Below are 23944 nucleotides of genomic sequence, written 5' to 3' on the forward strand. Positions count from 1 at the left end.
AGTATTCATGGCATGGGACTGTGATTTTTCCACAGTAGGGGAGTAGTTTCAGTGACTCACTATATGCCTCTTCCATTTTATTGTCCTTATTTTCTTTCAATAAAATTTATATTTTCATCATTTTTGACCATTTTTTTCTCGATTTGCATTATCAAAGTATACTTGAGTTTTCTTTTAATAATGTCCTTTTATCTGGATTTTTCCATTTCTTTCTGATATATTAATTCAATTGTTCAACTTCCTTTAGCTTGAAGATGATATTATTGTCAAACAGAATTACTTCAACACTATAAAAAATTTTGCACTTCAACTTTCTTCTGAGGAATGGATGATACTAGAGTTCTCCCAGCTGGGCTTCATTGGTAAGAAAAGTGTCAGATTTATATACTTTTCAGAAATAACTGTGACTCTTGGTATCTTAAACTAATTTCTTTGACCTCTGGAAATGGATTGCTTTTGAGGAAATTTAGGTGAACTTCTGTATGTGAAATGATGTAAGTCAACCCCAAATAGTATTTGGATACTTTTAAAAGATTGTCATATTTACTATGGCGTTCATCGGGCAGGCCTGCTGGCTTCTTACATATACACTTGAAGCCAGCCATGGTGCTGAGCACGTCTGATTTCTCCTCTGACACTTCCAGATGCTCTTTTATGGCCCAGTGCTTTTGCATCATTGGGGTTTCAAAAGAATGCCACACTAAATGTTTTCTAGTATGAATTCCTGGTATTTGATGTAGTACTCGAAGTTCTTGTTTGGTGATTAATTTGTATTTGTTTGTTGCTTTCATAGACTAGTTAGGGTGTTCATTTAGAAATTTTTTCCCACTAAAATTCCTAAATCATTCAACTAAAGAGAACATGTTTAAAGTTGAAGAACTGCAGGCAGTTTACAGGTTTAAAAAAAAAAACGCAGAGGATAACATTTCACTTCCAAAAGCACCCTAAAACTTTAAGTATTAGAGACTAATCCTTTGACCTTGTTGATCATTTATCTCAAAACTTAATTTAAGAGTCAAATAATATCTTTGCTTGTGAAGGTTTTGTTGAAGACAGAATTAGGAAACCTTGATTTTGGCATTTATTCATTTGGTTAAATTTTTTTTTTTTTTTTACTTAAATCTGAAGGAATCTAAAAGAAACTAAAGTTCTTTTTTTTTTTTTTTTAATGGGGAGAGTTGTAATAAGACATGAAGGAAAAAAAAAAATCCCTGACTCGGTTCTTAAATCCTACGAGTCAATAATTGTATGACAAATTTTATAAGAAAGAAAGTCAGGAGCTCTGTAGTCCTGTTTATACCCAGGTGACAACTCCGAATGTTTTGCTGAAGCATGTTTGTTTGCTTTTGATAAGACAAATTGGGAGGTTATTCATAACGACATATTTGATAGCACAAGCTTTCATGTCTTTGTTGTATAGATTTCATTTATTAAAGCCATCTTGATGCTTGGTTTCCTCGTAACAGCTACTGACTGAGAATGTTTTTTCAGGTAAAATGTTTCAAGCACCAGACTTGACTCTGATTGTGGAATTCATATTTATGTTCTATAAGGAGAAACCCATTGATTGGCTCTTGGACCATATACTCTGGGTAAAAGTCTGCAATCCTGAAAAAGATGCAGTAAGTTAATTTTTTATGAGGGTAGATGTAGGAGTGCTGGCAAAAATGACTCCTATCTTTGGCCCATCATTTTGTTCATGTTCACTCCATGACCTCTCTTGGGGCTGCGTGTTCAGGGCTAATGATGATTACTGTACCTAGGTTAGAAATGCCCCCTGAGACTGGGATGGCGACAGACTTGTTTGGGTCTCCTGTGTTTCTGTTAGAGATAAAATAGTCTTTCCCCTTCCTGACACACAGGTGGTAATACAAGATCTAATTAAAGGTTAGCTGTCAGTTTAGGTCCAGTGCAAACCCTTTGACCTCAGGACAAGGCCCTTGCTCACTACAATGTATGTAGCCTCTTGCTCTATAGAATCTGTGGACTAAAGTGCAGACCTTGCAGAGAAGAACTGCATGGTTGGATCCTCATCCCCTTTAATCCTCACCCCCACACACCTTCAGTCCCCTTAAATTAAACTGTGCTTTCTCAGTTTGAAGAATACTTAGCAGTTCCTCCCCTACCGTTAACAGTAGAAGAGGCTTCTTTTCTGTATTTCATGAAAGTGACTTTCAGGAAGCCAGATTTTGTAAAGGAACAGTTAAATAGATGAATGAAAACAGTGTTTTCACTTAACATTTGAAGTGCTTGCTTGCTTTCTTGAACTGACAAAAAGTTCTTAAATTAGACTTTTAAATAACAGTGGAAAGTCCTGTAAAGCAGTGAAGTCTCCACCTTTCTTTAAATTGCTGATAGATGTTAGTAATGTCTTTAGGCTCTGATATTTTGTTACTGTGGGCTATAAATGTTCTCATATCTGTCCTGGGCTGGGGGGTTATTTCAGCTTTCTTATACTCTGTCATCTTTCTTTTTTTCAAATACTTTGGGGACAATATCAGGCCCCAACACATATGAAAATAAGGAATAAGACAGAAGTAATATTTTATACCAAAACAATGGTGAGTCAAAGTGTACTTTTTAGTATATTACTTGAAAGAAACCAGTTTTCATAGTAATTTGCTGACCTTTGGGGTGATGATGGTAGCCAGTAAAAGTAAGTAAACAATGATTTTTGCTTTATCCTGTTATTTCCATAGAAATCTTATTGTAAAAAGTAATTAGATATGTTTTCCTTATCCAATTTGAATTATACATCTGGAAAAAAGATATTTATTTGGTGTAAGCATAAATAAAATGTGAATACATATTCTTAAAAATAAGTCAATTTTGACATGTAATAACAGGAAATCTTTATTATGGGCATGTGTCTTTATAGGGATGACTTGACATTCATTTTAACAAACATTTAATTTGGCTTCATGAACTTACTATTTTCTCTAGAATAGTTTGATCATTCTACTTGCCAATTACTTTTTAGGACACTGTCTTCTGGTGTTTATAAGCTATTGTTATATTCTTTTTTTTGTTTTTTGTTTTTAAACCACTTTCACAAAGCAAATCATGGAATATAACCAAATAGCAAAGTAGCTATTTTCCAACAATGATTGAACATGTACATTGATTTGAACAATTCATTTTTACAAGTCCTAACCTGTATTTTCTTTGTAACTTACAGGAATTTTTATTGTAGGACATAAGAAAATTCATGTGATCTTTATACGCCTACAGTACACTTACATTAAATTGGTCCCGTGCAGTATCTTATCCTCCTATATGGTTAGGTTTTAAAATATCTGATGGTAAAAAATTAAATCCACTGAAATCTATAAATTTTAGCACATAGCCCTTCAGATAGTTTTATCTACTCTGTCACTGCTCCCTAGGCCATGTTTTTCTGTGGCCCATAATTCTTCAGTTGCTTCTGCTAGATGTCAGGGAAGCTGTCACCACATAGTTGCTGGCCTCCAGAACACCATCTCTTTAACCGTGGTCTGGGAAGCCCCTCAGGGCGTTCACACATTCTTCCACAGGTTTATCAGCCCACTTTGACTCTTCAGGCACCAGTGTATCCATTGCTTAGTGAGAGGGCTCAGTCTAGGCACTGTTTGTTCTCCCCACCTCTGCACTCTTTTCCTTTACTCTGCCTTCCTTCCATTCTTCTCCTTTTACTTGAGTAGTTGAGTTTATGTGAATAGAATGTTATGTTACCTTTAGTGTAGTGTTAGTAATAATAGTAATGAAGTAAGACCTCTTGAGAAAAAGTAAGCATTTTAGTACCCAGAAAATTACTGGAGTCCTTCCCAAGTTGGAAGTGTCTTACAAACAAAGACCTACAAATGTGTCTTTCCAGTATGTTCTTGGTCTAGAACTTGTAGAACTCCCTGAAAAGAAAAAGCATGACAAAATAGCCGGGGCTTGAAGTACTGACTTAACACACAGTGAGAGCCCTGCCAGGAGGATGGGTTTCACATCCTGACCAAGAGTGAGGACAGGTTGTAATCTGAAGTCTGGACCATGAGGCACTTCAGGTTGAAACACAAGTGTCCCATAACTGTGCTGAGTTGAGTTGTGGAACTTTAAATATCATGCACTTCCTTATGGTCAAGCTATTGCCTTGCGTTTTCAGATTACTTTGATGCAACAAAATGTGTCCTTTATTATTTGCAAATCCTTCATTATATTATATGATGCTATTCTATATTCTGTATATATGAACCAAACTTCTAGTTTATAGTGTGTGCATTTTACTTTTTATTTTTTTAAAGATTTTATTTACTCATGAGGGACACAGAGAGAGAGGCAGAGACATAACCAGAGGGAGAAGCAGGCTCCCTGAGGGGAGCCCGATACAGGACTCGATCCCAGGACCCTGGGATCACACCTTGAGCCAAAGGCAGACATGTAACCACTGAGCCACCCAGGTACCCCTAGTGTGTGCATTTTAATGTTAAAAGTCAAATCTACATTTTGACAAATCCTGAAGAAGGTTGGAATTAAATCCTTAGCTCTTCTCTTAGTTGTGCTTATTTTAAATTTTCATATCAAATCTGTTTATCAAGTAGGTAGCAAATCTATTTATGTCTTAAAAAGGGGACCCTAAAATTTTTTGACTTGGAATTATGAGATGAAGTTGGATTCTTTTCAGTATTAATAGGACTTCTGGAAGGGGCACCTGGGTGGTTCAGTCCATTGAGCATCCAACTCTTGGTTTCAGCTTAGGTCATGATCTCAGGTTTGTGAGATAGAGTGCCATGTCGGGCTTTGTGCTGGGTGCGGAGCCTGCTTAAAATTCCCATTCTCTCCCTTTGTTCCCCCACCTCCCACCCTACTTTTAGACTGTCTCTAAAAAACAAAAACAAAAACTAATAAAAGGATTTCTGGTTTTTCTGATGAGGACAGGTTTCACTTTGTAATGTGATACTAACATGCTTTTTCCCCCCAATATTTAGAAACATTGTGATAGACAAAAAGCAAATCTGCGAATTCGCTTCAGACCTTCCCTTTTCCAACATGTGGGTCTGCATTCTTCTCTATCAGGAAAAATTCAGAAACTCACGGTTAGTGATTTAATTTTATTTTTCTCATGCACATATATTTAGTGTATAGTCATTCCTCCTCTTCTTAAGTATAAATAAGCTGTCTGTTGTTTAACAGCATACGTGTCTTTCCTCCTAGGATAAAGATTACATGAAACCATTACTTCTTAAAATCCATGTAAACCCACCTGCAGAGATATCTACTTCTTTGAAGGTCTACCAAGGACATACACTGGAGAAAACTTACATGGGGGAGGATTTCTTCTGGGCTATAACCCCAATAGCTGGAGACTACATCTTGTTCAAGTTTGATAAGCCAGTCAATGTAGAAAGGTTGGTGACTATTGAAATATATTTGGTCCTACGATTTTATGCCTCTTATTCATAGTGTAATTTATGATGGTTTTTTTTGTGTGTGTGTGTGTGTGTATAACAGATATGAGGAGACAGTGGGTCCCAAATGTTAAGTTATAAATACATCTCCTACAACTTGGTAAAAAATGAGTGCATTGTTTTCAGATATGACCCCAGCACTTAGCATGTTTGGTAAATTCCATTGGTATTGCTGAACATGTATTTAGTATAGTTTTTTAGTACATTTATATAGAACTGTCCCTCAAAATATAAAATTAGTTTTCATGTCCTTATTCTAGAATATCCCTTAGGACTTGACTGAGAGTCGGTTAACCAGCAATTTGACTGAAATGATAAATTTGACAGACCGTGACCATCCCTAGTCAGTGATTTTACACAAGTTGGTTTGCTTTTAGACCACCACAGAAGAATTTAGAAACTCTTAATGTTTTTCAGAGTTTATGTTCATTTTATGAAATTTAGGACTCTTTTCTCCCTGTTTTTTTTTTAATGGTAATAATGTCTTCAACTTCCCCTTGGTTTTGGGTATATTCCCCAGACTGTATGCTGTCTGTGGTACACTTAAATGCAATCCTTGAATGGAATATGATTTTTGTAGCCCGTGGCATATTGTGTTATGTGTTCTCATGAGAGGGCTGTCCAGTTTTTAGAACCCACCAAAAATCATTTGTAGTAATTCTATTTAAGGTGGTCAGAAACAATGCATAGTGATAATGTTATTCATTTTATTTTATTATTCTAAACTGATTCTAAAGAGGAATTTAAGTGTGTAAAATGTTTTTGGCAATGGGAGTATCACTGGAAAAATGTATAAAAATAGTTTTGAGTAATATTTTGCATTTATGAGTATAAAATATTTTTGTAGTTATTTAATGTTCATTTTTATACTAAATAGCATGATATTCAGCACTTTGAGGTAGTGCTTACCATGCTTAAAAGAGTCATCATGGGGGTGCCTATGTGGCTCAGGTTAGTTGAGCATCTGACTCTTGATCTCGGGGTCATGGGTTTGAGCCCCGTGTTGGGCTCCATGTTGGTTGTGGAGCCTACATGAAAAAAAATCATCGTAAATATCTGATATGAATTTAACATCCATAATATATAAACTTATACAACTCAACACTGAAGAAGACAGTTTGATTAAAAAAATGGGACAGAGGACCTGAATAGACATTTTCCAAAGATGACAGACAGATGCCCAACAGATGAACGAAAAGATGCTCAGCATCAATAAGCATCAGGGAGGTGCAAGTCAAAACAATGAGATATCACCTTATGCCAGTTAGAATGGCTGAAATCAGAATGACAAATAACAGGTGTTGGCAAAGGTGTGGAGAAAGGAGAACCCTCATACACACTGCTGGTGGGAATGTAAATTGGTGCAACCACTGTGGAAAACAGTATGGAGGTTCCTCAGAAAATTACAAATAGAAATACAATATGATCCAATAATTCCGCTGCTGGGTATTTATCCAAAGAAAAGGAAAACACTAATTTGAAAAGATGTTTGCACCTCTGTGTTTACTGCAGCATTCCTTACAATAGCCAAGATATGGAAGCAACCCAGAATGTCCATCAGTAGACAAATGGATAAGGAAAATGTGATATATATACACACAAGGGAATATTACATGGCCACAAAAAGGAGGAGATCTTGTCATTTGTGACAACATGGATGGACCTAGAGGATATTATTAAAGTAAGAGATAGAAGTCAGCCTGAGAAAGACAAATACCATATAATTCCACTCAGGAATTTTAAATCCCACAAATAAACAAAAACAGAATCAGACCTATGAATACAGTAAACAAACTGGTTGCCAAAGGGGTGGGAGTGGGGGGTTGGGCAAAATGGTGAAGGGGAGAGGGAGATGCAGGCTTCCAGTTATAGAATGAGTAAGTCACAGTGATGAAAGGCACAGCATAGGGAATATAGTCAGTGCTACTGTTATAGCAATGTATGGTGACAGATGGCAGCTACACTTGTGAACAGAGCATAACATATAGAGATGTTGAATCACTATGTTGTACACCTGAAAGTTAATGTAACATTGTGTGTCAGCTATACTCAAAGAATTTTAAGAACAAAGAGTCATCATAGAATTAGAAACAATTAGTTCCTCTCCATAAATAGGAATAGTCTCAAATCCATGTCTTTTGGTCTATTTTTAACAAGTTAAAATAGTGCTCGCAAGGAATCTGCTGAAGAACTCATATACTGGAGATTCAACTTCTTAACAAATATATTTACAATAAACTTTTGTTGACCTTACTGAGGACACAGTTATAGTAAAAGACATTTTTTAAAAATCATAGTACATTTGAATTTTCTTAGAGTTCACAGACCCATTCTGCTAGAATAGAGAAAAGGAATCACTTTTTGATTTGCACAATAACTTACTTGTTAGAGGGGAAAAGCAGAAGTTGTGTTTCTCAATACAGAAATCAAATGTTGGGGAAAATATTTTCTGAATATATAACATGATATGTTTTGACTATACAAAAATTTTAAAATATGAAAAATGAAAAAATCACAACCTGAACGACACCATTTTGACCATAATGGCACATTTTTTCTTGGTAATACTGTGCACTTTCTACTTTGAAAGCCATCATAGTCTATGTATAATTTTATATCTTATATTTTATATTATCTATACATAGTCTATGTATAATTTTATATCTTATATTTTATATCATAATCTGTTATAAGTGGTATGTAAACATTGTAATGGTTGCACAATATCCCAATGCCTGGCTGTACCATCATTTATTTCTAGTATTAAACTTTGCAGATCCTATTGAGTTTTGCACTGTAAATAATCACATAGTAAATACCTCTCAGTCTAAACACCAAGTTCTGTCCATTGTTCTTTTCTTAAAAGTGGCTTCCTCTGTCTTGTATTGTTGCATCTATAGCTGAGGTGAGTGGCCCATGGTTAAAGGAAGCAGCATTCCAAGTCAAAGATACCTTTTAAAAAAGTGGTCTCTCATCTGAAAATGCTGGAATTATTTTTTGGTGTAGCTTAGAGGGAGCTAATCTTAGAGGGTGCCTGCCCTTCCCTGTGAACATTTGAAAATCAGGCCTTAATCACAGGTGATTTTTGCCCACAAATACCATGCTGTATCATAACCATACTGTAACTGCTCCTTGCTACAATCATGTGAAGTAGGTGGGAATCTCTGCACTGTATAGAGGAGACTCGGGCTCAGAAAGCTAATGGAACTTGCTGAAGGTGAGAATTCTGTTAAATGCGACACCCAGAATTTGGATCCAAGTCTAAGTATAAACTTCTAACCATGTAACTTAGCTAAACCTGAGTTTTCAGTTTAGATTTAGATATGCTTTGCATGCCCTGTCTGGTTTTATGCCCTCCTCCCCCCAATACACTTACATATCCACACTAGTTTTCAGGATATCAAAACCTGAGGACATTATCCTCATACCCAGAGAGCATTTTAGATTGATTAGAGTTGTTTTTCAGATGTTCATACTGATAAGTGGAATTATTCAAGTATTCGAAATTGGTTAATTTACTTTCAGGCTACTAATACTAAAACTATTTGTATTGGATAAAATGAGTCTTTGAATTTGCTGTGGCTCACGGCTGTCCTGGTGAAAGTTTTCTCTGATACAAGATACAGTAGTATTACTGCAGCTGTATTGTTGCAGCTTTGATTATTCCCCTTGAGGGGTTTATATATTTAAAACAGTGTAAACAGCAATATAAAATTGTCCTTTAAAAAAATCTATTAAATACATTATTAACGGTAAGCAACAAACATGCCCCTTCTGATGGAAGGAATGGACATAATCACCTCCAATTGCTTCTTTAAATTTTTAAGTGCCCAGTAACTATTCAGATATGGCACAATGACACAATATGGATCGTGCCATTGCTATACGTTCTGGTGCTGTCAGCTTCGTAGTCAGAGGCTCGTTTAGAAAGCTCGCTCTGAAAAAAAAAAAACAAAAAAAACAAGCTCGCTCTGAGGTAAGGCAATCTTGAATCTTTGTAAAGTCTTGTCCGACTCATACTTTTATGTTTGTTTTTTCAGTTATTTGTTCCACAGTGGTAACCAAGAACATCCAGGAGATATTCTGCTGAACACAACTGTGGAAGTTTTGCCTTTTAAGGTATGCCTATTTTTTCCCCCTTAATTTTTCTTAAGAACAGAGACTGATAGGTAGACTTGGTTGGAGATTATTCTTGTTTATGTGGTAAAGAAAAGTCTCATGATTGCAGGATCTTAGTAGTGAGCAGAATTAATTTTTTTAAAAAATATGGAACACATAGTATATTGTCCCATTTGTCTTATTCATAGAAAGAGCCTCCATTTTGTTTCATGTTGGAAAATAACTTGGAAGTTCAGGCTAGGAAAATAAATGAATTATCATCTTATTTGAATATTTAATAGCTGCTTAATGTTTTCAGTCTCAAAACGCCATGTGGTTTTAATGCCTGTTGCTTAATACACAAAATTAATTTACTGGTCTTTAAGGAGTGCTTAGATTTCTTTCAAGTTAAGATGGTTTTTTACTTTTAATAAAAAAAAATCATGCTCTATTAAATTTAAAGTTGATTAAGGTTTAAATTTTCTAACCACTAATATTTTCTAACCACTAATATATAGAGATTCAGATAGCTAAAAAAAAATGTATTGATAAACTCTTTAAGGTTCAAGATTGAGATGACATTTTCTCTTTTTTAGTGAGAGCTGTGCCACAAACACTTTTATGTTTATTAAGCTCTACTAGATCTGTTTTAAATAGAAGTAATGATTTGTAAAATTAATGTTTCTGTTCTGTTTTAGAGTGAAGGTTTGGAAATAAGCAAAGAAACCAAAGACAAACGATTAGAAGATGGTTATTTCAGAATAGGTAATAACCTCCTGCTTTAGTAAAATGTGCTTGACTTTTCTGTACTTACTTCTAGTTTTAAATTCTTGTTGGACATTAAGCACTTTAGGGTTACAGTTACCAGTGTGCTCCCAAGTTGTTTGTCCTCATGTGTCACTACATACTTTTATTATCTCAACCCAACTAGGAGCTCAGATCAAAGGTTCATTTGCTGGTTCCTCTTCCTCTGTCCACCTGCCCCTTCACTGTCCCCCTCACTGATAGGTAATCTGCAGTCTCACGGGGTGACCTCAGCTACTTGCAGAGTGCATGCAGCATCCACGTGCCAGAATCTGTGCTTTTAGCCCGCACCTCCCCCCAAACCTTCAGGTCTGTGTGCCTTCTGAGTGGCCCCACACTCATCTACTCTGAGCATCCCTAACACGGTCATGTCTTTTGGTCCCCATGGTTTTCGATGTCACCATTCACCTGGTTGCTTATGCCCAACTCTGGGAGACACCCTGAGCACCCACCTCCCTTGCACTGTGCATTAGCATGAAACACATCTGTCTGTGTGGGAATGCATAGTCCTTGGCCTGGGACAGTGCTCTCGGCCTCCGCCTCCACTTCTGAGCCAGGGAAGGACTGCATCTCCCTGCGTCCTTTCCTTGGCTTTCCCCGGAGCCACCATGGTTTCCTTTCTAAAATGTACGTGTTCCCATTATGTTAACCTGGGGATGGACCTTAACCACATTCCATCATCAGATCCCTGAGCTTCCGTCCATTTTAACATCTTGCTTCCTTTTTTCCTTAATGTCCCTGGTCCTCAGACACTCGTTCCTCTAATGTTCCTTGTCCTCACGTGCAGCCATATGTCTGGCCATTTTCTCCGCCTGAAATGACTGACTGCTATTTCTCCTAATTGAATGCTTTCTCATTCTTTATTAAACGCTGCATTTGCCCCTCCTCTCTGCTCTTTGTTACCATGCTCTGTGCGCCCTGACCGTGTAACCTTGCTGTGCCACAGTCGTGCGCACTCACTGTGGGAAGGGAGGGGGGCTTGTCCCTCATGTGTCTGCAGTTGACATGGGGCCTGTAGCTGCATGGTCATCAACTCAGTGAATGATTACATATTTTCTTTTATTTAAAACAAATGAATGCTTTCCTCAATAGTAGGCAGAAGAGAGTATTGGTTAAGTTTACATTGTATTACAGGACAGATACGTTCTTAAAATTCTTTCTAGAGCGGTTTTACATTTGGTGGCATTGTTTCTGCTACCAGGCTTGGATGATAACCCTAATTTTTGTGTCATTCTGGTGGATGGATGAATTTAATTATTTTCATATTTGGATTATCTTAGCTCGTTTCTAAAAATGTACATAAAATTGGCTGCATATACAAGACATTTATTAACCCTATTACTTGTCAGTTATTTAGTGTCTGAGACTGTTGTGTTCTAGGTTAGGAAAGCATAGGAAATTGAACATTCGTAGTAAGTTCTCTGCAGCAATTTGAAGATAATACCATCTAAAACATCAACTCATTCATATTTAGAACTGAAGAGAATTTACGGATCAGCCAGTCTTTTTGTGTAACAAAAAGGTACATCAGAAACAAAGAGCAATCGACTTTTTTGCAATTGAATATAATTCTCCCTAAGTATGCTCTAGTGGAATAGCTTTGCAGGCAACTTTCTCTTGGTGAAACAGCCATAACTGGTGAAAATTATTTTCAAGAAAATATAGCAAATGGAGAGCCATTACTCAAATCTGAATCTCAGTAAGTACATGAAGGGGCTGTGGTGTTTGGGAGCGACCTGACCTGCTCCACTACCTACTCTGCCCAAGCTCAGTGAGACCCAAATGCTGCTCTCTGTGGGTGCAGCCAGGAGCGCTAGACTCCTTTCCACCAGCTCCCACCGTAGGGCTGTGGTTTCTCACTGGGAAGAGCAGGCTGCCAGCATCTGTCATCATCCTCAACTCCATATTGCAGAAACTCGATTCCAGAACAGAGCAGCTAAGAGATGTGAGGCTCCTTCCTCCAACCCAACCTCACTCAGGGGTGACCCTCATCACCCTCACCTGAGCTCCCTTGCCCCAGCACCCTGGGAGATGGAAGCCAGGAAAACAAAGGGTGACTGCTACAACCCAGTCAGTGCTCAGAGAGCAGGGGTGTCACTCCAAGGTAAGTGGGCTGATGTCCCTACCAAAGATCCTGAGCAGTGGTGCAGAGGTGTTCTCCAGGAGAGAGTCAGTTGAACACTGGAGCTCTCCCTGAGGGGACTGATAAACTTGAAACAGAGCCTGGGGGAGTTGAGGCCTCTGAGGGACACTGTGGAATACAACGGAGATTTTGATGGCAAGCAACTAAGAGGAGACAGGTAGCTAAATTGTAGACCATCCAGAAGTTTGACAGAACCAGGGAAGGAGAGAACTACTAAGAGCCTCCTGCGGTGGGAACAAGCCACAAAGACAGGCCCCACGTGGGGGCCTGGACTTAACTGGGCAGAGTGTGCAGCCATTTATGTTTGAAGGCGTGTTGAAGATGGAACCCAGCCGGCAGGTAGTGGAGCCATGACGGCTGGGGGCAGGGTGGGCGGGTACAGCATCACGGCCGAGGACAGCCTTGTTGAAGGAAATCCTGCCGTCATTAGTAAGTTAAAGCTGTGAGGGGAAGAGCCTTGTCAGAAACCCTGGAAGGAGAGGATGGAGGGCCGTTGGGTGAGGTGCCAGGAGGGCTCAGAGGGCGGGACCCTGGAAGTCTCGCCAGTGCCAGGATTTGGGAATTCTAGTCACTTCTCAGTAATTTCCTCCTTCCTTTCCCCCTTCTTTCAATGCTGACCTACCAGACTGTTGGGTCAGAGACAAAAATTACATTTCTTGTTCGGAAACATAGGACAGGCACATGGTACCAAACGCAAGTTTGAAGACAGAAACTTAAGTCTCCTTTGCTCTTCTTTTCCCTCCTACCCAGTGCTTCCTGGAGGCAATTCCCTTAATGATCTGTGTCCTTCCAGAAGTATTCTGTTCATAAATAAAAATATATGAGTATATTTTTCAAAAACACACAATCACACACAAGTGATAACGTGCTCTGCACTTTGTTCTGCATCTTGTCTTTTCACTGAGCAAAATACCTATATACAGGGGAGATGAACATTCCAAAAAGCTGTAACATTTCAGATGCACAGAAGATACAGATACTAATGTAATGAGTATCTGTGTATCTGGCTTGAGATGTGCCAGTCAGTTGTTCTTCCCTAATATCTTCTTTTCCCCTTCCACCTGACGAGAACTACTGTCCTGAGTGTCGTGGTTACCGTTTGCACGTATGCTTTTATTACCTATGTGTGATACATTCCTGAACAACGCACAGTGTTAATTTGCTTGTTCTTAAATTTGAGAGCAATGAGATGTTCTGTAGTCTACAGTTTGTCTTCTCTGACCATCATGAGATTCGTCCATGTGGATGTATCAATGGCTCATTCATTTTTCACTGCTGTGTAAATTTCCATGGATGAATATATATCACTGTTCTCCTGTTTGGCTATTAAATTTGTTTCCATTTTTTTTCCTGTTACAAACAATGTTGGTCTGAACAATTCTGCACATGTATGAGAGTTTCTCTGCATTGGGAATGCAAGTAGGTCTTTAGCTGCATTATCTTCAGTTTTAGTTTATTATTTGTATTCTTTCTTCATTCTTTTAATTGGCTGCCCAGAATTCCCTCGTGTTATACAGCATATCATAATTTATAGAGCCAGTCACCTAGTGATGGATGGATGTTTGCAGTTTTTGCTGCAATATATACTCTTCAGACATGTCAGAGTATATCTGCAGGATAAAATCCTGGGTGAAAAGTGTTTTTTTTTTTTTTTTTTTAAGATTTATTTATTTTGGAGAGTGTATGTGGGTGCCTGCATGCTAGGGTGAGAGTCACAGAGGAAGAGGGAAAGAGTCTTAACCAGAGCCCAGTGCAGGGCTAGATCTCACAACCCTGAGATCACAACCTGACTGACCACTTAACTGACTGCACCACCCAGGTGGCCCCTGGGTAAAAAGTGTTGTAATGAGGCCAGTTATATCATTAGATAATCATCTTTCTAATTAAATGAGCTCAATTAAAAAAAAATAATAAATGAGCTCAATCAGATGACAGTATAATATCTCATTAAAATGTTTTAATTTCATACTATTTTTCAGCCCTAACTCAGTAATGCAGTAACACTTTTTTGTAGCATATACTTCCTACCCCATTATAGCCCCAACATGGATATACTCTTCTGAAATAAAATTAATACTTTTTAAATAAAAATATTACTTTGGAAGTTGATATGTTTAATATTACAAATCTTGGGGGCATCTTAGTGGCTTAGTCAGTTAAACATAGGACTCTTGATTTTGGCTCACATCATGATCTTAGGGTTGTGAGATTGAGGCTGGCATGGGGTTCCGCACTCAGCATGGAGTCTGCTTGTACCTCTCCCTCTGCCCCTGTCCCCACTCCGATGTGTGCATGCTCTTTCTCTCTAAAATAAATAAATCTTTAAAAAAATACACAAGTATTCTCTGGTATGGTTTTCAAGTTGAACATACCTTACTAAAAGCCTAGTGATTATATTGTAAAACTCTGGAGTAGACTGCATGATGAGTAAACAATAGCCCTTGGTCCAGATCTGGCCCACTTCCTGTTGTTTTTCACCCCCCCCCCCATTTCCTGTTTTTGCTTAGAATGTTTAAAATTTTTGTTTCACTTTTATTTTTAAGTGGTTTGAGAAAAAACGAATTATATGTTGTAACATGTAAAAATTATAAACAATTTAAATTTCGGTGTCCATAAATAAAAGTTTTATTGGAACATAGCCATGCTCCTTTATTTATGTATTGTCTGTGTGTGCTTTTATGCTACAACAGCAGAGATGAGCAAGTAGTTGCAGTAGAGGTTGAGGTGGTGCTCTGATTGCTTTGTATCAGCACTCAGTGCACTACAAATGGCAGCAATGCATTTATAATTTGACAGGTTTTCAAGTGCCACACGCACCTGTGTACCACCATACTGGGACATTTTTTAAAAAATGACCAGTGTGTACCCATCATGTCAAAACTATACAAGTGGACTTTGAATGTCAGTGCTTTCTAACACTGAAAGTGTGGGTAATTTTACAGAATCAGATGCCAGGTCATCGTGGTTATTATGCTGTGATGCAACAGCTGTGCTAGAGAATATATTACCATTCTGAGCCCTCATAATACTCCCAACTCACAGGAAAGCAGAGGTCAGAAAATTAGAAAACTTAAAAGAGTATTTCATTCCAGCAGAATTTCTTCACAAAAATAAAAAATTCAAATGAGGCTGTAACCTAAGTGAGTTTCAGAGTCACTTGTGTCTTAGCCAAGAAAATAAAACTGATTACCAATAGTGAGTTAAACTGTATTTAATTAGGGGCACCTGGGTGGCTCAGTCAGTTAAGTGTCTGCCTTCAGCTCAGGCCATGATCCCTGGATCCGGCCCTGGGATTGAGCCCTGCATCAGACTCCCTACTTGGCAGGGAGCCTGCTTCTCCCTCTCCCTCTCCCTCTGCTTGCTGCTCTCCCTGCTTGTGCATCCTCTCTCTATCAAAAAAAAATAAATAAAATCTTTTAAAAAATCATATTTAATCAGAGCAGCCAAAGATACATGTGCAGATAAAATAAACTTATAGGCCATTAAGCTTTCAGCAAAAACTGCTTGAAGAATTGAGGACATTGGAAATGGTATCAGTCAAAAAACAGACTATTGACTGTGTAGTTGTCAATGTGATATATTTATAGCATATTTTAAGGTAAACTAGACGAAAGTGGTAACAAAAGGCAGGAAGGTAATAAATGTATATCATTGTAAGATTATTAGTAATTGGCAAAATAGTATTTTTTGAAACCAGACTGATAAAGAAGTAAATTGTAACATCTAAAATACCAATAAAAATAATATAAAAATAATAAATGGATATGTAAAAAGAGGTTGGATAGAAAACAATTTAAACCAGAGAGTATTCGAAGGTTTCCTCCTCATTGTAATTATAAGAATTACATTTAATATTTATGTAACAGATATTCACATCTTGTTAAGAAAACAACTCCCTTCACAGAAGATGAAAAAATACTGCAAGTGTTTTATTATGCCAGTTGTTTATCTTTCCAAAACCCCAACAGTATCATCTTCCTCAAAATTAAATGTGATTTCACTAAATGTTCTTTACTTAGTTGATTCCCAACTACTTGATGCTGCTGGGGTTTTTTGTTTTGGTGATTTTTTTTTCCTGGTCTTTTTGCATTTGTGTGTGTGAGGGTTTAAGTACACTAATGAATTTTGGACCTTTTTGGATGAGGCTATTTGCAAGATCACTGTCAGAAATCCTCGTGCAGAGTATCTGGGGATATCTCAGTGCATAAAAAGTCATTATAATATGTGGGAAACCGGATCTGGACCTGCAGGACAAAGAAAGCCTAAAAATCTTCTTACACTAAGATAACACTAGAATAAAAATAGGTTCAATTCTATCATTTCCATTAAAAAAGGAAGTTATTTTGTCTCAAGTTGGTATATGTTACTTGTACGACCCAGTTATTTGGAGTCAATGCCAAGATTGAAGTGACTGAAGCATTGGTCTCTGAATGGTCTGCATGGAAGCAAGTATAGGCAAGAATATTTTCCAGCAAGCTGAGAAAACACAAACGGAGTACAACCTGAAGTGAAATCTGCTAGGATGTGGTACAGTGAATGGTGGTAAAGATGCCTATGAAGAAGGCAGTGTAGTCAGATAAATTTACAATGTTTGTGAAAATGTAAACCATTTAAAACCAATAGTTATTATTCATCAGATAGTGTACGGGAAATACTTGAATCTGTCATATATCATTGTTTTTTTGAACCAGCAGCATCAGGAGTGAACTTCATTCACCCTCACAGGCTTTGCCATGATCAGTTCTGTGAATTTAAGTCAGAAATATGAGCTGAATGAATAGTGTGACTTGCTGGACCACAGAGCAGCTCTGGGGCTTACCAGTGATAAATTTTATCGTGGAAAACAAAAACAAAACAAAATCTTTTTCCACTTTCTTTTTTTCTTTTGGGGGGGGGGGAGGCAGGAATAAGATTAGAATTTTTCCCAGTTAGAAGAAAAAATCAGAATTTTTTCCCTTCACTACTGTTAACTCTTTGAAAGTCAGTTTTTGCTGAAGACTTGATGATGTTTCTTAATTCAACCTAATATTACGAGACAAAATAGTGCTTATATGCAAACCTTGTATTTCAGTAAAGTCAAGGATGACATTTTTTGAACTATACAAACTAATCCAGGGGCTTCCACCTAACTTTTGCTTGGAAGTGACTTATGTCCTGTGCCTAGTGACCCATACATGGCAAATATCAAGAAGAACCCAAGGGAATTCCATCATAAACACCTTCCAAGGGGCGAGGCTGCGCCACTGAAACCACGTGCTCGCAGACCCATGGATCTCGCGGTATCCAGGCCGTGGGAGGGGCACCACCCACGGTAAACTACATAAGCTCTCAAGGATCCACACAGATGAACACTTGCAATCAGTTGTAATGAGGAGGATGACTCTGAATCCCAGTGCCTGAAATGTTAACCCCCAGCCCGCAAAGGAACTATGTTCTCCTTGGTCCACCTACATTCGCAAAAACATAAAAGTACTCACTGTTGGTTAGAATTTGATTTCATCAGTAAACATTTTGTGGAAACTTCTCTTTCTGTAAGTACCAACCTGGTATCTTCCCTTTTCCTCTTGGCCCCCAAAGCCCAAAATACTTGCCATCTGCCCTTTACAAGAAGCAGCCGGGATCCGGCCCCACACTGCTACCAACATGGCGCCAGGAGCTGAGCGGAGCATGCGCACTGCGGGGCCGTACCAGCCTCTGTCCTGGGCCCGCGCATGCGCCCTGCTCTGCTCCCCGTGCGTAAATTCACAGACTAGCCTGAAGGGAGAACAGCAGGAAATGGTATCAGAATCGGCGAGAATCAGCAATTTTGCGGAGGAAGCTTTGGGAGATACTGTTGACTGTAGTCAGCCCGGCCTTGGGACAACACTGAACAGGCAAGATGGGTTTGGTGCTTTGGAAAGTGTGAAAGCTGCTAGTGAACCCTGTTCTCTATCAGGAGAAGTAACTCAAAGTAATGAAGCTCTTGCAGAAAAATCCAAGACTTGTCAACAAATCTTGTTGCGAAGATGGTTGGCTGGTCAAGATAGCACTCGGTAATCCTCCAGAACTGGATGAATTCATAAGCGAAGAAGCATATGAGAAATACAGAAAATCTCATGAGGAATGAAAGTGGGACCCCTAACTAAACTGGTATGAAACAACATAACCTAGCATCGTCGTCTTACATTAGTGATGCATAGAGGACCTAAAATAGCAACCACTAGCAGCCAATGGAAAAAGAAACTACTTGCAACAATGCTAATGGAAGAAAACACCCCTTGATTTTATGATTGCACATAAGCGCAATATGCATATTTTTTGCAACCCAGGTTTTTTTTTTTCTTTTTCTTTTTTGCAACCCAGATTTTTATGCTAGGCTCCAGTTGTGATGCTTAGAATCCTGAAATTATCTGTGGTTAAAAGCTCGTTATAAATGACAAAACATGGCCCAGAACAAACCATTTTTCTGTCACTTTTTCAATAGCATTTTGTTGTGGTTTTAGAATATTCCTCACAGCAAGAAAAAAATGGATACAGAGCCTGGTACCTTTTTATAGAACGTCTTGGTCCTATCCCTAAGGAGAGCTTTTTCAGTTTGTAACTTATCATAGGAGCTTTCTATTAGAACCTCCTGGAGGAGGTATCACTTCATAATCCCTTCTAGAAGTGACACAGGGATAAAATACATACAGATTGAGCCTGTGCACAAGGCCAACCATAGTATGTATGTCTGCAAGCACTGAAACGTGTTATTACAAACTTAAACCTCAAAGGGTCAGACTAAGGAATGATACAGAATATACTTTGGTAGGGCTTGGTTAAGTCACATTTTATCAAAAACCTACATGTTCAAACATTTTTGATCAAGAACAAATTATGTATATATATGTATATATATTTAATTTGCAATAGGAAAAAGTATAGCTCTGCCTCATCTAATAGGTTGCTTCTAATGTAAACTTATATATACTTAATGAAAAATTTGAAAGTTGAATACAAGTAGAAAGAAGGGAAAAGTTAACCCAGGCCCTGTCTGACGATGTCCACTGGAAATATTTTGTTTTTCGTCCCTGTTTTAAGTCCTATTTAATGTGTGCTGTTTTAGTCTACCCAACACATGTTGATTTTTATTTTGAAGGGAAATTTGAGAATGGTGTTGCCGAAGGAATGGTGGATCCCAGGCTAAACCCCATTTCAGCGTTTCGACTTTCGGTTATTCAGAATTCTGCTGTTTGGGCCATTCTTAATGAGGTAAGACAATGTGTGCTATTGGTACACTGCTTAGAAGGTACTTTATTATTTTTTTTTTTACCGTATTTTGATTTCATGCGTAAGACCTTTATTGTACTTCTTGTTATTTTGTATTTCAGATTCATATTAAAAAAGTCACCAACTGACCATCTGCTAAGAAACCAGTACCTATTTTTTCCTGTGAATTTGTTAATTAAAGATAGTTAAGCATGTACCTTTTTTTTTTTTACTTGAACACTACCTCTTGTGAAATCTACTGTAGATAAGATGATTGTCATTTCCGCTTGGAAAGTGAACGTCCCATGGATAATTGCATTCATTCAAACCTAAGCTGTCCTCCAATTTTAACTTGACTCAAACATTTTACAATTATGACAGCCTGTTAATATGACTTGTACTATTTTGGTATTATACTAATACATAAGAGTTGTACATATTGTTACATTCCTTAAATTTGAGAAAAATTAATGTTAAATACATTTTATGAAGGGGGTACTTTTGAAGTTCATTTATTTTACTATTATAGACCCTCTTTTATAGATTATCAGGGATTATATATATATAAATATATAAATATACATAAAAATGTTATGGAATTAATTTATTAGAAACATTTAAGAAGTACATATTTTTGTGCAGTAAATTTTTGAATCAATACTTTTTTTGAAAAGTTACCTTGCTTTTTTAAGTTCTTTCTATATTTTTCTTTGGAAATGCAAACATTACAAATTAATGCCATTTTTCAAATGCACTGCCATTTAAGAATGATTCTAGATTGATTTCCTAACCGAAGTACTTTTATAATTGCAGTGATTCAGAACAAACTATTTTCAAAGGCATTTGTCATTCCGTAAAGCCAAGATTTTAAAGACCAATGTCCTTCTTGAGGGTTATTTTACTATATACTGTTTATGGTGTAAAAAATCAGTCTGATAAATTTTAATGTGTGGGGGTCATGCATTCAACCCAAATTACCATGGACTCAACTCATTACATTCCCTCTGATATGCTCTGATATGTAAGATGACAAACTCTATTTTCTTTTTAAATCTTTGTCTTGAATCCATGAGTTAGATGCATTATCTCTCGTTGATCCTTTTATATCTGCACCCATTTTATGAGTTCTGACAAAATGTTTTCTAGGCAATATTATTGTATGAGTCAAAATCACTTAATTTTCAAGAAAAATAAAATTGTAATATTGGTTTTTAGGGAGAGGTATTGTAACAGTTGTATGTTTTTCCAAAACGATTTGTTCTGTTGCATTATGAACTTACAAGTAAATTCCTATCTGAAGAGTACTTAAAAGCTCTTAGGCAATTCCAAATGTTATTACTACTGTAAACAAAAATACTATCAGCCTTAGCAATCAGTGATCTTTACAAAAGTATTTTACTTTTAGGAAGTTCCGAATTATCAGCGTCAGTTCCCAGCCAGCCTGGTATGCCTGGGGTGGGGGTGGGGGGGTTGCAGGTGGGTTACAGGTAGACGTGCAGAGATTGATCCCCTGAGCTCTCCACTAGCCAGTGGCTGAGGCTGGAAGTGCCAGCTGTTGCCTCTTGCCTGGAGTCGTTTCCGTGGTTTCACAGGATGCTGAACAAAGAGCTTTCAGACAGCCTTGCTCTGTACAGTGTGACGGAGTGAGAAGTGTTGGGAGACACATAGGGTACAGGTCTTTCCATTACTTGTGTTGGAATCGTTAGTTACTTTCCTGGATTAGAAAGTTACCCGTTGCCACTAATAATTTTTATGTCCAAGTCTAGTTAAAATTTTTTTACTGGGTTTCTTAAATTTACTTTTCGCTTTCTTTGAGTTTTATTTTGTCCTCAAGCTTTCCTGGCCTGATGCCTGTAGGCCAGTTTCGTGTGAAAAGAACCTTTTGTTATAAAATTTGGGCAGCTGCTTCACACACTGACCCGCTGCTAGAACGGCCAAGCGTCAGGAGGGAAGCCCTGGGGGTGGGCTGCGAAGTCCTCTGGCCTCCCTGCTTGCCCGGTAGCCCGCCCTGGCTTTGGGGAGAAGGACTGTGCTCTGGAAACCCCCGGGGTGGGGAGGTGGGGGTGGTGGTGGGGGTGGATGGTGGCTGCGGCTCCTCGCCCTGCTTCCGTGGCTCTGCCTTTGGACTGGGGAGCCTCACTAGCCAGCTCCTCCCTGCGTTCACGCTCAGCCTCCGCTCCCGGCCTCAGCTCCCCTCCCATCCCCAAGGCTCCTTTGAGCCACATCCCCCCAGCTTTCAGTCTCTGTGCCCCCCCCCCCCCCCCCCAGTGAATTTTTGGCCAGGAGTGCCGGGCATGAGTGCGGGGCAAGGGGCAGGTGCCAGCCGGGTCTGCAGGCCCCTGGGGACCAGCTGCTCCAGCCCACACACCTTTCTTTTTAACTCCCTTTACCTACAGTCCTTGCCCCCTTCTCCCCCTCCCCCCCAGCCGTCCCGTTTTGGGTTGTTCATGAGGAGTGTGTGTGTGTGCGCACACGTACGCGTGTGCGTGTGCACATGCACATTCTTCCACGTGCCAGGCTTCAAGCTGTGCGGGGGCAAGCCTGCAACTCGCCCTTCATCTCTGGTGCAGAGGTGCTCAGATCATCTCATTGTCGGTCTCTCCCTTCCCCCACTTCCTCCGGAGACCCTTAGAAATGGAAACAGTCCTGTCTTCCTCAAGCAGGCGGCAGCCCTCAGGAGTAGCTGGGGAGTGAAGTCTGGGGATAGAACCTGGAACTGAGGGGAGCATACAGTTGGCCTCGAAAGGACACTGAACCACTTTTTTTTTTTATCAGAATCGTGAGTGGGGAAAATGTCCAGTGGTGTCCAGTATATAATAACACATAGAGAGAAATAAATCATGGTTTGCATCTAGTGTTTATTTCCTATAAGCTGTTCTGGCCCCAGAGCTGCCCTGTCCCATATGGCAGCAAGGAAACGCAGGGTGACCACGTAAATTTAAACTAAGAAAACCTTCAGCTCTTCAGTCACAGCAGCTGCAGTTCAGGTGCTTGTTAGCCTGGACAGGACAGCACAGATACAGAACCTGCAGTCACTACAGAAAGTTCTGGAGGGACAGCACTGTGTCAAGAGCACTGGTGTGAACACTTTAGAAACCAGAGTAATGACTTCTGATGAGGAGGGCAAGAGCAGGCATGCAGAATGTATCACAGTGCATTGAGGAGTATTGTCACTGAGAAGGTTGAGGATTATTTCTGAGATTCTAAGACCCCAGATTTTCTGAGGTCTCTGGGTCTCACATGCTGTATATATTTCTTAAGATTTTATTTATTAAAGAGAGACACAGAGAGAGCGAGGCAGAGACACAGGCAGAGGGAGAAGCAGGCTCCATGCAGGGAGCCTGACACGGGATTTGATCCCAGGACTCCAGGATCAGGCCCTGGGCCAAAGGCAGTGCTAAACTGCTGGGCCCCCGGTGCTGCCCCCTCTTGTGTTATTTCAGCGCGCTCCGTGCTGTACTGTGTAGTCAAGAACAATGGTTTCAGGCAGTGAGATCGAAAAGCTTTGGAAAAAATGAATGCACATGGATTATTTTGCAGGCAGGCTGTAGACACATACAACCACGGAGAGGTCTTTGAGAAAGGTGCAGCTTTTCAGATCAGTGGTTGCACCATGAGTGATCAGAAGGGGTCTTCATTTCAAGAACCTTCTGCAGTGTTCTGAGGGGCTTCTTTTTGATTTGTCATCATGAAATGTTGTCTCCCAACCATGCTATCCTCAAAGGCAAGTTTGCTTACCATGGAAACAGCATATTTGGAGAGACTGCTCTACTTGACAGCAGGGTGGGTTTGTAGTAGCCAGAATTCTACAGATGACCCTCAGGTACTGTGGATGATGGCCTGGCCCTTTGCATGTGGGCGGAAGCAGTCTTACCTATACAATATCACCCATAATTATGTTATATAGTGAAAGGGAGATTATCTGGGGGCAGCTAATCTAACTGTGTGAGCCCTTTAAAAGCCATTCTCAGGCTGGTAGCATAAGTTAGAGATGCAAAGCAGATGGACTCAAGGCACCACTGCTGATTTGAGATGGGAGGCACCACAGGAGAAGGAACACAGTTGCCTGGAAGGAGCCAAGAGAGGCCTCAGCCAACAGCCAAGGGAATGGGAAGTACAGTCCTACAGCCACCGAAACTTGATTAGTCAACAACTTGAGCGAGCTTGCAAATAGTCTTCTCCAGCAGATGAGAGCCCAGTCCTGCCAACACCGTGATTCCAGCCTTGTGAGACCCTGCGC

The 23944-nt window shown here is 39.2% G+C and overlaps 1 protein-coding gene across 4 annotated transcripts in view; it reads left to right on the forward strand.

Moving 5' to 3' along the window:
- Positions 1-20199, forward strand: part of MGAT4A (alpha-1,3-mannosyl-glycoprotein 4-beta-N-acetylglucosaminyltransferase A) — a 117810-nt gene extending 97611 nt beyond the window's left edge. For all 4 annotated transcript variants that reach the window (XM_072741133.1, XM_072741134.1, XM_025992487.2 and 1 more), the window contains exons 9-16: positions 248-362; positions 1492-1622; positions 4953-5060; positions 5179-5372; positions 9473-9551; positions 10229-10295; positions 19595-19707; positions 19827-20199. In XM_072741133.1, coding sequence (XP_072597234.1) covers positions 248-362; positions 1492-1622; positions 4953-5060; positions 5179-5372; positions 9473-9551; positions 10229-10295; positions 19595-19707; positions 19827-19853 — 834 coding nt within the window. In that variant the 3' untranslated portion in view covers positions 19854-20199. The remainder of the gene's footprint in view (positions 1-247; positions 363-1491; positions 1623-4952; positions 5061-5178; positions 5373-9472; positions 9552-10228; positions 10296-19594; positions 19708-19826) is intronic.
- The last annotated feature ends 3745 nt before the right edge of the window (positions 20200-23944 follow it).

This window comes from Vulpes vulpes, chromosome 16 (assembly GCF_048418805.1).
Source record: "Vulpes vulpes isolate BD-2025 chromosome 16, VulVul3, whole genome shotgun sequence".
Lineage (NCBI taxonomy): Eukaryota > Metazoa > Chordata > Mammalia > Carnivora > Canidae > Vulpes > Vulpes vulpes.